Source organism: Pteronotus mesoamericanus, unplaced genomic scaffold, assembly GCF_021234165.1.
Source record: "Pteronotus mesoamericanus isolate MK-2021 breed Mesoamerican mustached bat unplaced genomic scaffold, CSHL_Meso_final contig_263, whole genome shotgun sequence".
NCBI lineage: Eukaryota > Metazoa > Chordata > Mammalia > Chiroptera > Mormoopidae > Pteronotus > Pteronotus mesoamericanus.
In genome coordinates, this window is record NW_026555112.1 from 4,673,166 (window position 1) to 4,685,632 (window position 12,467).

General features: G+C 43.4%; 1 protein-coding gene across 1 annotated transcript in view; it reads right to left on the reverse strand.

Moving 5' to 3' along the window:
* Positions 1–1,336: 1,336 nt before the first annotated feature.
* The window catches only part of POLR3B (RNA polymerase III subunit B), a 105,120-nt gene continuing 93,989 nt past the window's right edge, over positions 1,337–12,467 (reverse strand). The window contains exons 26-28 of the mRNA XM_054574585.1: positions 10,063–10,176; positions 7,089–7,262; positions 1,337–1,825 (exon numbers count right to left, since the gene is read on the reverse strand). Of these exons, the coding sequence (XP_054430560.1) occupies positions 1,696–1,825; positions 7,089–7,262; positions 10,063–10,176 (418 nt within the window). The 3' untranslated portion in view covers positions 1,337–1,695. The remainder of the gene's footprint in view (positions 1,826–7,088; positions 7,263–10,062; positions 10,177–12,467) is intronic.

Here is a 12,467-nt window from a genome sequence, read left to right on the forward strand (position 1 = left end):
CTGAAATCCTTCGGGCACAGGCCGTGCCCTCCTCTCTTTGTGTCCTCAGTACATGCCTCCCACATGGCAGGTCCCGAATGACAAGCGATGCAGTCCTCACGTACCCAGCACCCTGGTGGCTCTGCCCCAAATGACCCGGGTGTTCCCTGAAATGGTGTGTCACACATTACAGGGCAGTTCCGTCTTGGATGAAGTTGATAAGGAGAACTGTCACATGATGGGAAATAGTTAAAGCCACCCTACAAAACTCCTGAAATGACCCACAAAGTACAGAACCTATGTTTTGTACACTCAGTCCAGTCCGGTAATCTTTAGGCACTCTCAATTTTGAGAACTACAAAGCCAGACGAAAGGCAAGAACAATGGGCATAACTAGTGATCTGGGCACTCAAACCCGTTTTTGTTATACCCCTCGAGTCCCTGACGTGGCTGGGGACCAGTGGTGGTAGCTGAGGAAGGCCAGCTCACCTGCAGTCTCTCCTTCCTTCTGCTTTTTCTGTGAGGCCTCTAGGACTTTCCCACCTGTGGGAGAGCTTTCTATTGTGAGGAAAACCAAGGGATGTTCTCACTTCAATGACTAGTCTGTTTCCTGGAACATCACTCTTTGGGAGTCTCCGAGGAGGGCAGCTTGGGAAAGGCTTAAAAAAGTCCTTGGTATGCTTAACTTGGTTACACCCATTTTCTCAACCTTATTTGACACTGGAACTTGATTCTTGTCAGTATATAAAAACCTATTAATATTCTGTGAAACATGTTCATTGTGACGTTAGGAATGCAGCCTTAGACTGTTACTCAAAGCTTTTCTGACCTATTTTATAAATAATCCTTAACACAAATATTTACCTGGCTTCAGGGAAGAGCAACTATGAACAAATTAGAAATGGGTGAAGAAGGCTGTCAGATTCAAAAGGAAATGGCACACTAACATCCTGATGGAAATGGAAGGAACAGAAAGGCTACAAAGCATCCATGGAATTATTTTCATATATTCAACAAATATTATTGTATATGGTACAAACATGGAGGTTCAAAATAGTAGCAATTAAGTCCGTAAGACAAAGTGACATCTTTGGCAAACCTGCTTAAGGTGGTTGAAATATGTTTATTATATTTCACCAAACTGAAACGTAACAGTTTGGGTGTAAAAAGGCAAAATTTGAGAGTAAGGAAAATTTACCCTCTCACAGTAGCAGATAAGAAAGCCACCACTTTGTCCACCACGCCCTCGGATTCCCGCAGCTCCTCCCTTCACACCCTGCTCAGATCGGCCCTGGGACAAAGGCCGAGTCCACCCGTTCACACAGACTCTTCATATCCATCAAGTTTCATAAAAATCTTGAGTTTTATTAAACCCCAAACATTCCTTTTAAGGAGGAAATTGTTTCTAATGAGTAAATTTCAAGATACCGGAAAATGTTAGGTCGCATCCACTTGTGCATCAAATTCAGTACCCGGACAAGGAGCTGCGTCAGAGTCCATATTGCTGGCATCTTCCACGGCCCAAAGCTCGCTGGTCGAGGTTGTTCAGTCCGCTGTCTAGGGCTTAAACAGCCTCTCCGTCGATTTTTGTTTTTTTCCAAAAGAACATTCAAAGGAATTATTCACAGGAGCAGAAGGGGTTTTCAATCCCTTCTATTTTGCACGGCGCTGAACATATGGATTGTTCTCTTTCAATAATTACCTTTCCATCCTTCCTTACTCATTGTACTTGGACAGTTTTAACCTGGGGATGATGTTCATCGACTGCAGTTCCTGGAAGAGCAGCTTGCAGGCATACGGAATACGGAGGGAAGACACATGGCACGAGGACTTGCAGTAATGGCACCTGAAACCCAAGTCAGCATGTGTTAGAGGGACAGCAACTCATTAATAAACGCCTGCACATCGGAAGTGAGAATTCTAACAAAGTCTATTACCATTCCATTAAGTTGGTTTTCTATTTCTCAGTGTTCAGACTCATTATCCAATATGTACTTATGTGTCCACAAAGTAAAGCCTCCAAAGAAGCAAAAAAAAAACTAAAACAAGTTATCACTCCTCCAGTCCTAAAAGCATGTACTCTTAATTAGCTAGTATTACACTTCTAGACAGTTCTCCTTAAAATGCAAAACATCTGCCCAATACTTGTTTTGAATAAGCCCCTGAAATCTGAACCATGTGAAAATTATTCAGATGTAGACTTTACATTGTCGAAAGCATTTTAAGCAGAATCAGTCTCCATGTATTGATAAGCATCTACTATACCGCACTATTCCAGGCAAGATGCTCAACATTTTACCATTTGAGTTCTGGGAAAGATGAGATTTTCATATAGAGAGGTGGTGTCCAATCAAATGTTACTTATTTTTCCAGGGCTCTTCAAAGTTGGTTATTTCTATTAGTATTAGAGCTACTGTACTTACAGTGTGCAGGCCCTGCGTGTGTGCATACATATTCCCATGTAATCCTCACAAAAGCCCATGTTCCTAACCAATATGCCTGCTATTCCAATTAGGATTTTCTTTTCTCTTCCTCCAGGAAGAGGCAGTGAAGTGAACCTAGGTCTTAATGGCTACAACTGAACAAGCCCCAGGAAAGAAAATGACTATTTTGTCAGGTTTCAGATCAAAACAGGGCCTCACCTTATACCTCAAGGGTCTGGGGAAGCTGGGACAATAGGTGCCCAGTACAAATCCTGAGACTTCATAGGTAGACAGTGAGGTCCTCCCAGTTAACAGAGGAGAGAATGAGTGCAGGAGGAACAGCAATGACGGCTTAGCAGATCCTGGGCTAACCGGGAACTGCAGGGTGATTCCTCGGCGAGCAATAAAGGCTATCCTGGGTGGTAGTAAGGCAATATGTGTAAAGAGTATAAACATGCATATTATTTAAGTAATCACAAACGTGGCAAAGATATGTGCACAAGAATGTTCATGATCATGCTATAACAGCACAAAGTAGGAGATTTCTATGATAACAGGATATTTATGCAGAAGAATACTGTGCAGCCACTCAATGCAGTGATGCCAACCCATTATTTACTGAAATGTAAAGGTGTCCAGGACACACTGTGAGGTGAAAAAAGCAGTTTGTTAAACAGCACGATCCCAAGTGGATTCTCAGATGTGTTCTAGAAAATGCATGAAGCCCCCCCAAATCACATGTAACAGGATTTTTGGGGTATATATTTGTATTTTCCTGCTATTAGCAGAATCTCAAAAGAATTCATGATTAAAAAAAAAAAATGGTACAGAGCGACTGGCAAACACAAATATCTCCCAAAGTGTCTAAAAAATTGACAGTGTTCTTCTCTGGGTGGTGGGAATTAATGTAACTATTCATTTCCCTTGTAACTTTGAGATCATTTTTATAGTCAGCAAAATAAAGCTATTATTTCAGAACACAGAATCCCTAAGGCTGAGAAACTGAGCCTCGAGAAACTGGTGGTGACGACACAGATCTGACCTTCCTCAGGAGAAGAGGATGGGAAAAGGATGAGCCACCGTGGTCCACGCTTGGGTCCCTGCCAGGGGACTGCAGGCAGCTCAGCAAACGCGGGGGAGTATCTGACTCTCCCAGTAATACTAGAAACATGGTGAGCGACTTTTTCTTGAAAGATTACCCAAGATCTCTTTGATGCATGACAGTTTAAAAATTATGTTTTTAATGTGCTTGGGTTGAACTGATTTGTTCAGGAATCATGTTCATGCCTTAATTCAATTGGAGAAATGGATTTAAGTGGAGCAACTTCTTGCTGATTCTCCTGTCATTACCCTGCGAATTTGATCCATGCTCATCCGTTTAAAGTTTCTGTGTGCTGATTCGTGATGTTTCAGAAAGCCCACTAATCTACTCTCTTATTAAATATTTCTGGATGTTTAAATTGTTCCAATGCACGTACACACACACACACACACACACATATAAAAGTATATAAATTACCTTACCCTATATGTGAATAATTTCTAAGGAAAAAAACTTGACCCAAACAATAATAAAATAAACTGATTTTCTTCAGGGCAAAGCCAGCAAAAGGAGGAGGCGGTGCCTTCACATGAGAAATGACTGTCCAGTAAACTATCCTCTATGAGCTAATTATCTTAATAGGGATTTTCTTTTCTCTGCAGTTTTCCTTCTGGACCTCTCTTTTGTGACTTCTGCCCTTCGTGTCTTTGGTAGAACAGCCTTGCAGTAAACATCCCCATAGCAATGCCTTACTAATGTGCAAATCAATGACAAAAGGCCAGTCTCAAGGTTCTGAACTGCTCTAATTACTCAGCCTCCATTGTGCTGTTCCTTGAAGAGCGACTTCCTCCAGCAAACACCCTGCTCCCTCCCACGTGGCCCAGCACACACCTCAGGTAACAGGGGAACGTGACAGCATCATTATGCCCCTCCGCCTGAGAGCAGCACAAGGAGGCTGCCAGACTTCCAGGCTGGAGGAGGATCTTTTCCTGTTGGCAACAAGGGTGTAAGTAGGCCATTCAAAATCAGACACATGGTACATCCAGGTCTGTTTAATTACAGTAAAGACCCTGAAACCGTGTAACCTGATTTAGTCCTCTTTCAAAGGATTTCAAATACAATACACATTGAACACATGAGCTTCAAAATCAGGCACTGCCATCAGAAGATCTCTAAATGAGACAGAAATGAAGGAGGAAAGGAGATATGACTCACAGAATGATGTTGACACCAATTACTGCTCACCCTAGTTTCCCTGAGTATTCAGCAGAAGGGGAGGGGAGGCTTTCAAAGTGCATGAATAAATATGATCTTTCTTTTCTTTCTCTTTCTTTCCTTTCTTTCTTTCTTTCTTTCCCTTTCTTTCTTTCTTTTCTTTCTTTCTTTCTTTCTCTCTCTCTCTCTCTCTCTTTCTTTCTTTCTTTCTTTCTTTCTTTCTTTCTTTCTTTCTTTCTTCCTTCCATTTTCTTCTTTCCTTCCCTCCATCCTTCCCTTCCCTTTGCTTTCCCCTCTTTCTCTCATTTTTCTTTTTCTCTATTTCTTTCTTTCCTTCCTCCTTCCCTCCCTCCTTCCTTTCCTTCTTTTTTCATTTTCCTTTCCCTTCTTTTCTTTCCTCCATTCCTCCTTCCTTCCTTTTCGTCCCTTCCCCTCCCTCCTTTCCTCCTTTTCTTTTCTCTTTCCTGCTTCTTCCCTTCCCTTCTTTCTTTCTTTTTTCTCTTTTCCTCCTTCTCTCTTTTCCTTTTTACATTTTTCCTCTTAGCGTTCCTCCCTCTTTCTCCCTCTCCCTCCCTTCTTCCCTTCTCTTTTCCTCTGTCCTTCCTCTCCCCCCCTCCCCTAGGAGGAGGTGGTACAAACGCAGGGAGAATGGAGAAGAAAAACTTTTTTTTAAGTTTCATGATCCCTACTGGTAATAAAATGACCCTTCTGCACCAAAATTGTGCCAAATTTGAAGCTTCAAGCCTAATGGAATTAAGTCCCAGGCACTTTCCCATTATACTTTGTTGTTGTTGTTGTTGTTGTTGCTGCTACACGGACAATAAAAAGCAAACTCAATATGCATCTCAAGAAACGAACAGACATGTTAGAATTCAAACAGCACCCCTTCCATGTCATTGATACAATAAAGAGCCAAGTTTATGCTCAGAATAATGTCACCCCATCTCTGCAACCTTCCGAAAGGCAAATGGCCACCTCTTGTGTTAGTTTTTAAGATGAGATGATTCCCTTACAGACACGTCTCATCAACTCTTCTGTACCAAAATAATAAAATACTTAATTTTGGCTAAGAGGTTTTGACATTTACCATAACTAGCAAGGTATATACACTGTGTTCTAGGAAGGCTACTTATTCTGACCCTTAATTTGCTTTATTCAACCAAGAAAGCGGCCGCTTAGGGTGGCAAGGAGTTGGGGTTCTCTCTGTACGGAGGCTCTGAGGGGGGACTCACGGGAAAAGGATGGCTCGTGTAACTAACCCTCAAGCTCCGGCACTGAATGCCCACTGAGGCCTGACTCTCTCCTTCTGGGGGCTGCCCCTCCCCAGGGAAAGGAGCCCCGGGAAGGAAAGCGGGGCGTGATGAGGACGTTGAAGCTGTTTCCCGCCCTTGCAGCGCCTGCCTCAGGCCTTGTTAGACCTGGCCTCTGACAGGAGAGCGGGTAGAGCCTGGGGCACTACAGCCCTCCTGCCTGCGGGCGAATGTCAGGGCTCCGGATCAGGACCCACGCTAAGCAGAGCGCTTGCTGGTGGCACAGTGGAACCACTACAAGGGGAAAAGGTGCTCCAACTACACACACAAAAACAAAAGGTATGCGGTGTCACCATTTAAGCTGGACTTTGTGTACTGAACTCTACACAGAAACGATAAATGATGAATTACACAGTTTACCTACTGGCGATCCTTTAGAGACAGGGGTACTACCATTTAGCAATTATTTTTTATTATGCATCTTCCAGGTCCCAGGCTGGAGAAGCAGGGGTTAATAAGACAGAATATATTGAGAACGAACTAGAAGATCAGCACCCGGTGGACAGCCATTCACCTGTCTTATTCGCCGCTGCATTTCTGCGGGGGATCTGGCACCTGCCAGGCTCCCACTAAATGTCTGCGAGGGGCTGCCTGAGACGGACGCGGTCTTAGCCATCGTGGGACTCACAGTCCAAGTGGAGAGCAGCTTGCTGTGCAGACAGAGTACAGACAAGGGGTCTGGGGACCAGGTTCTGGTCCTGGCTCTGTCACCAACTTACTATAAAACTTGGGGCGACATACTTGGTTCTTTAGGTTTGAAGTTGAATTAGGGCATTCGATACAATCTTCCTTAAAATGTTTCTATTTATAATATGCTATAATTATAACACCCAACAATGACTCTACTAAGATCTTTATAGGTAAACAGTGTTATAAAACATACTCGACATAGTATTAAAAAGAGGATAAAGTCCTTCCTCCTTGGGAATTTAAATTCTAGCAGTGTAAAGAGCAGAACGTTAGGTAGACAAAGTAAAAATGTACACATAGATTCCCCAATTCTAGGAATGCAGGGACGGGGAAGGCTGGAGAACATGTATGTAGGATCTAGGGTCAATTCTCGAGCTATGATTTAAGAGGCAAGGGGTGTGGTATGAAAGACATATGGTATCCACTTACCAGCCAGAATACCCCAGAAGTCCACACTGCCCACAGACATCAACCTCAAAGGCATCACTTGAAATCATTAGTCGCTCTAGTAAAAGCATACTGGCTCCATAACCAATTAAACAGTCACGTTCCATTTCTCCAAGACGCAAACCACCATCACGAGATCGACCTTCAGTCGGTTGCCTTTGAAACAAGTTAAACAAATGTGTTATTATATTACACAAAGGGGCAGCATCACATTCTGGCTAACAGCACAAAGCTTTGGAGCTCACCTGGATTCACATCACTTATCAGACAGTGACCTTGGGCTGCTGCTCAGCCTCTCAGCCTCACTTGTAAAATATACATACGACTATCTATCCCAAGGAGCCTTAAATGAGAAGGAATGTAACCCTAGAGTTGATTGCTATTTTTATTATTAAGTGAAAATAATAATTACTTAAATGATATAATAAATTAATATATAGCATATAAAATACCAGTGCTAGCATTACTATTACCATCACTATCATTATTATTAGGGAAGGATGTCTTCTGAGTATTTTCAGAGACGTCTCAGTTCTCTGTTATTTAAAAGCAGAGAAACTGAGCAGAACAGACTGTGGAAGAAATCCGAGTCCTCCAGGAGTTATTCCCAGGGCTGCAAGGAGGAGCTTCCCTATTAAATAAATTACACATGGAAAGAAGCAAATCAATTTTTATAAATTTGGGATAGATCAGGAATCATCTGGGGCCAGATGGGAGGTTCCCCAGAGAGCTACCTCCCTACCTGCCCCCCTGTGGTGTGCCCCATTCAGGTCCTTGCTTAAGGCATGAAAATGTTCCATTCCACCTTAGAGGGAAGCACTTGAACTGGGAAGCTATTAGCCCCCTGAATGAACTCCCTGTGACTTATGCATCTGCTGGGCCTGAGAATACTTTAAAAGTTAAGAATCCAGTATCAGAAATGTAGGTAACATTAGGGGCATTTTGAAACAACTTAGGCCACCCCACCTGGGTGCTGATGACAAAATTATGAAAGAGACAAGCACGCATGCATGCGCACACCCACACCCTGGCTGGCTGGCTTTGGAGTGACACTGATTGGAGGCAGTGTGGCAGGGGTGGGCCACAAACCTCTTGTTTGCTTTATTCCATAGCATCTTTTAATTTTTGTTTTTATTGCTGCCAGTTTCCCAAAGAGTTAAGAAAGTAAACACATGATTACCAGCCATGCTGAAATTTTAACTTTTGCTGTTGATAGTTACAGAGGAAAACCAATTTTAGTTGTACATTATTTGTTAAAAGAAAGTCTACAAGTGAAAAACTTCTAAGTAGATCTCAATGAACACACTGTAGCCGAAACTCCATAACTGAGCACAACGTGTGTGTGTTTTTATCTGCGAACAGAACCACCCAGGGAGAGGGGAGGATCCCTCCACCTGTGGTCACTGGACAAGCGAAGGTAGCCAGATAGCACGAGGGCAGAACTCAAAATTTGGATTTTCACCAGGATAACTGAGTACAGACAAAGGCACGCCAGGCAGTCTTCATATGGAATACACAAAAGTAATACCAAAGTAATAATTTTTTAGTACAACAAAGCAAAAAATGGGAAATAACTGTTTTGACATTTATATTACTCTGAAATAGTTTTTGGATGTTGTAACTGGAATGGACGCTCTAGAGGGGGCAGCATTCAGGGGAAAATACACCTCACTCAAGTAGGGGCTTGTGGTTCAAGTCACGGCCGTCCGAAGAGGCTCAACTTCTCTTCCCTCCGCTGCAATTTAAGCACACGTGCGCCCATCATTTCAACTCAAATGTGCATTCGCTCAGTTTTACATGGTCAAGGAACTGAGTCATTTACACCTCTCTCTCGGTTTGAAAAAAAAACATCCAAAAGCTCGCTGCTTCATCCTCTGTCCCCTCCACGACATTGTACCATCTAAGCAGCGCTCTGTCAAAGTGGGCAGGGAACTGGATATTTATCGAGCATCTCCTATAGATCAGCACTGTATACGGTCTATATTCAAACATCTGGCATCCACCAGCACGCTGTGTAGTGGGTACGATTGTCTCTACTTCATACACGAGGAAAGCTGAAGTCGAGAGCCGTAAGCGATCTGCCCAAGGCTCACGGCAGTGCTACAAGGTAGAGATGAGTTCACTTCTATGTCATTCTGACTCCAGAGCCTGTGTTCCCTCCCCTGCCAGGGTTCCTCAACCTTGGCGGTACTGCCATACTGAGCCGCCTAATTCTTTGAGGCAGAGGCTGTCCTGTGCACTGCAAGGTGCTTAGCGGCATTTCTGGCTTCCACCCATTAGAGGCCAGTGGCTCCCCTGCCCCCCGACTGTGACATCCCAAAATGTTTTCAGATATTGTCAAATGTCCCCTGGGAGGCAAAATCGCCCCCAGTTGAGATCTACTGCCTTATACTATGCTCTGCAACTGAAAAATGTAGTATTAAGAACAAGTAAAACTTAGTATATTTCCTTTCCCAACAATTATACCCATTCATCAACACACATACACTGGGCTTGGCATTGAGGCGACGCTGGTGAAGGGGCATATGTGGACCCTGGGGCTTATTATTTGGTAGCCGCAGCTTAGGCTACCAAATAATGTGTGCATATGTTTTCCGTGTACATATGGGAGCATACAGATGTACTGGTATCTATGTGCCTAAGTGTATCTACATTCTTATAAAGAAACTCTTTTGAACGGGACCATATTTGCAAACTGGTACACAGTAAATGATTAGTTAGGAGACTACCGTCAAGACCTACGGAGGGTCTGCTCTTGTGCCTATGGAATGGTTTTTAGTTGGCTGCCATTTTTTCATGTTAATCAGACATGTATTATTTTGTTGATGCCTAACATCCCAAAGTGTGAAATCTCAGGGAAAAGGAAACCTCGTTGAGTCTGCTTACTGCTATACTGGGAAATACACGGCAGACTTGACTGCCTTACAGATTCCTTCTGTAAGTGCTCTCCTCTCACCTGGTGAGGACAGCGCGCGGCCCCCGGGCCCGGGCATGCATCTTGTCTAGCACCATGTGTTTCAGCTTCTGATAGTACACGGGGCCGAAATAGATGTATGCTTCCAAGGGCTCACTGAAAAAAAAGTCAGAGTTTTGGGTTAAGAGACGAAGTTCAGACTAACAGGAAACAGCCTTTCCTAGGTCTCCGCACTGGCAGGTCCGTCCTTGTTTGTGAAGGGTTTATGATTGAGTCAGAGAATGATTTTCAGCCTGCGGTACGTGAGAAGGCTAGATCTGAAAATATAAAAGTACCATGGATACAGTACAGGATATATTGTTTAATTAAGAAATAAAAATTGAAACAGCGTGTCGAAGTGTATACAGTACGGTGCCTCCTTCGCTGCTACGGCCCCAGTAAGGCCAGCACCCGTCCCTGCCTGGACAACTGCAGACCATCTTCTCGTGGGCCTCCCCGCTCCCACTCTCCTCCCTCAACAATCTCTTCTTCTCATAACAAGCCAGAGCGATTCCTTCTAAAATGTAAACCACCACGGGTCATTCTTTGCTCTAAATTCCCAATGGTTTCCCATTGTACTGAGAATCTGTATCACTCCAATTCTGTATACAGCCATAAAGCCTAATGTACTCTGGCTCCTACTCACATCTGACTCTGTTACTATTCTGTGTCCTTCGCTCCTTCTACTGCAGTAACATGGGCCTCTTCACTGCGCCTCAAATGCAGCAAGCGTGCCTGCCTCAGGGCCTTTGCACTTACTGTTTCCGCTGCCTACAGCATTCTTCCAGCAGGTATTCACATGGCTGTCCCTTTACCTCCTCAGAGAGACTTCCCCTGTTCACCTATCTAAAGGCGTCCGCCTCCTACGCCAGCCTTGCTGTACCCATGCACTGTCTCACCTCACACTGGTTTTATTTTCTTCAGAGTACTCACCATCATTTGGTATTACAGTATATATTTATTATTTCCCTGGTTATTGTCTGCCTTCCCCACAAGAAGTAAACCCAGCAAGACAAGCACTTTGTCTCCCTTGTCACTGTGGCTCCAGCACTAATGACCCTGCTTGGCCTACAACTGATACTCAGTAAATATCTATCGCAGCTGATTCAATGACTCTTTAGAAATACTGTAGTAAGAGTTTAAAAGGAGTGAATATTTAACTGCTTTGACAGAAGAAACCTTTCTCCCTAAGTCTGGAGGAAGAGTAGTCAGGGCGTTGATGACTGAAGTATTTTTTACTGCCCCAGGACTTCCTTCCTGAAGAGAAATAAAGTATCTACCATGTGCCATTTAATCCATACAACAATCCAGGGAGGGAGATAGCATCATTGCTATTTTTAAGATGAAGAAATAGGCACTGAGGCTCCAACAGGTTAAGTAGGAGCTGATGAGTGATGCAGGAAGACTCGAATCCAGGGCTCTCGCTGCCATGCGAGCCAGTCTTGAGCCAATAAATTTGGGCCACAGCGTGACGTAAGAGTAGAATGAGCAAAGGAAGCAGAAGACATGGCAGAGGGGCACAAAAATGCATTTGTCCCTGCTTGCTTGCTGTACCTTATACTACGTTCAGCATCACTAGGAAAGGCTTTTGCAGCTATCAAGCCATTCTGTTGGCTTAAATGCAACCACATTCCTGGATGACCCAGAGCGGAGTGAAAGGCACAACAAACAGGGTGTCAGGAGACCCTAATCTTGTCTCAGTGTGTCATATAGTAATTACAGGACTGACTTCTTTATCTCAGTTTTCTTAGTTGTACAACAAGGTGGTCGGGCCAAGTTTCTTTCTAGCTCTAATAACAAATGATTCTATTCCTCCACAGTGTGGTTGCTCATGACTGAATTCATGGAACTCTGTCACCATTCCATCATCAAATGAAAAAAGCCATATGCAATTTCTCCTCCTAGCTCTGCTCAAGAATGTGATGAAGGGTGAAATCTGGTGGGTGAATATGTCTGCAAGCCCTTCGTGGAACTCCAAGATAAATGGGAAAGAAAGGAAAACACTGGCTGGGGGTGTAGAGGCCGGCGACGTGGACAGACAGAGCCCACAGCTATCTATAGGGAGCAGCATAATCCGTTCAAATCTTTCAGTAACATTATGTTTGGAAGGTCCACCAAATTGATTCGTTGGTTTTGCATATTTTCTGGTCAACCTCTGTATTACTTCTGTATGAGAAGCAAAGACTAAGAGAAGCAGTTTAGCAACAACAACTGCATTTTTTGAAATATACCTTAGCTATTGGACTGAATCATTTTTGAAATGGACTCTTTTCACTTTTCATTACTCTTTCCCTGTAATGTGATTTTCTATAACATCTCAAGTATGAAACACCTAAATAAATCCACATTATCGTAGTCTGGATAAATCATTTTAGAAAGCACTTGATATTTTTCACAGATACAGATTT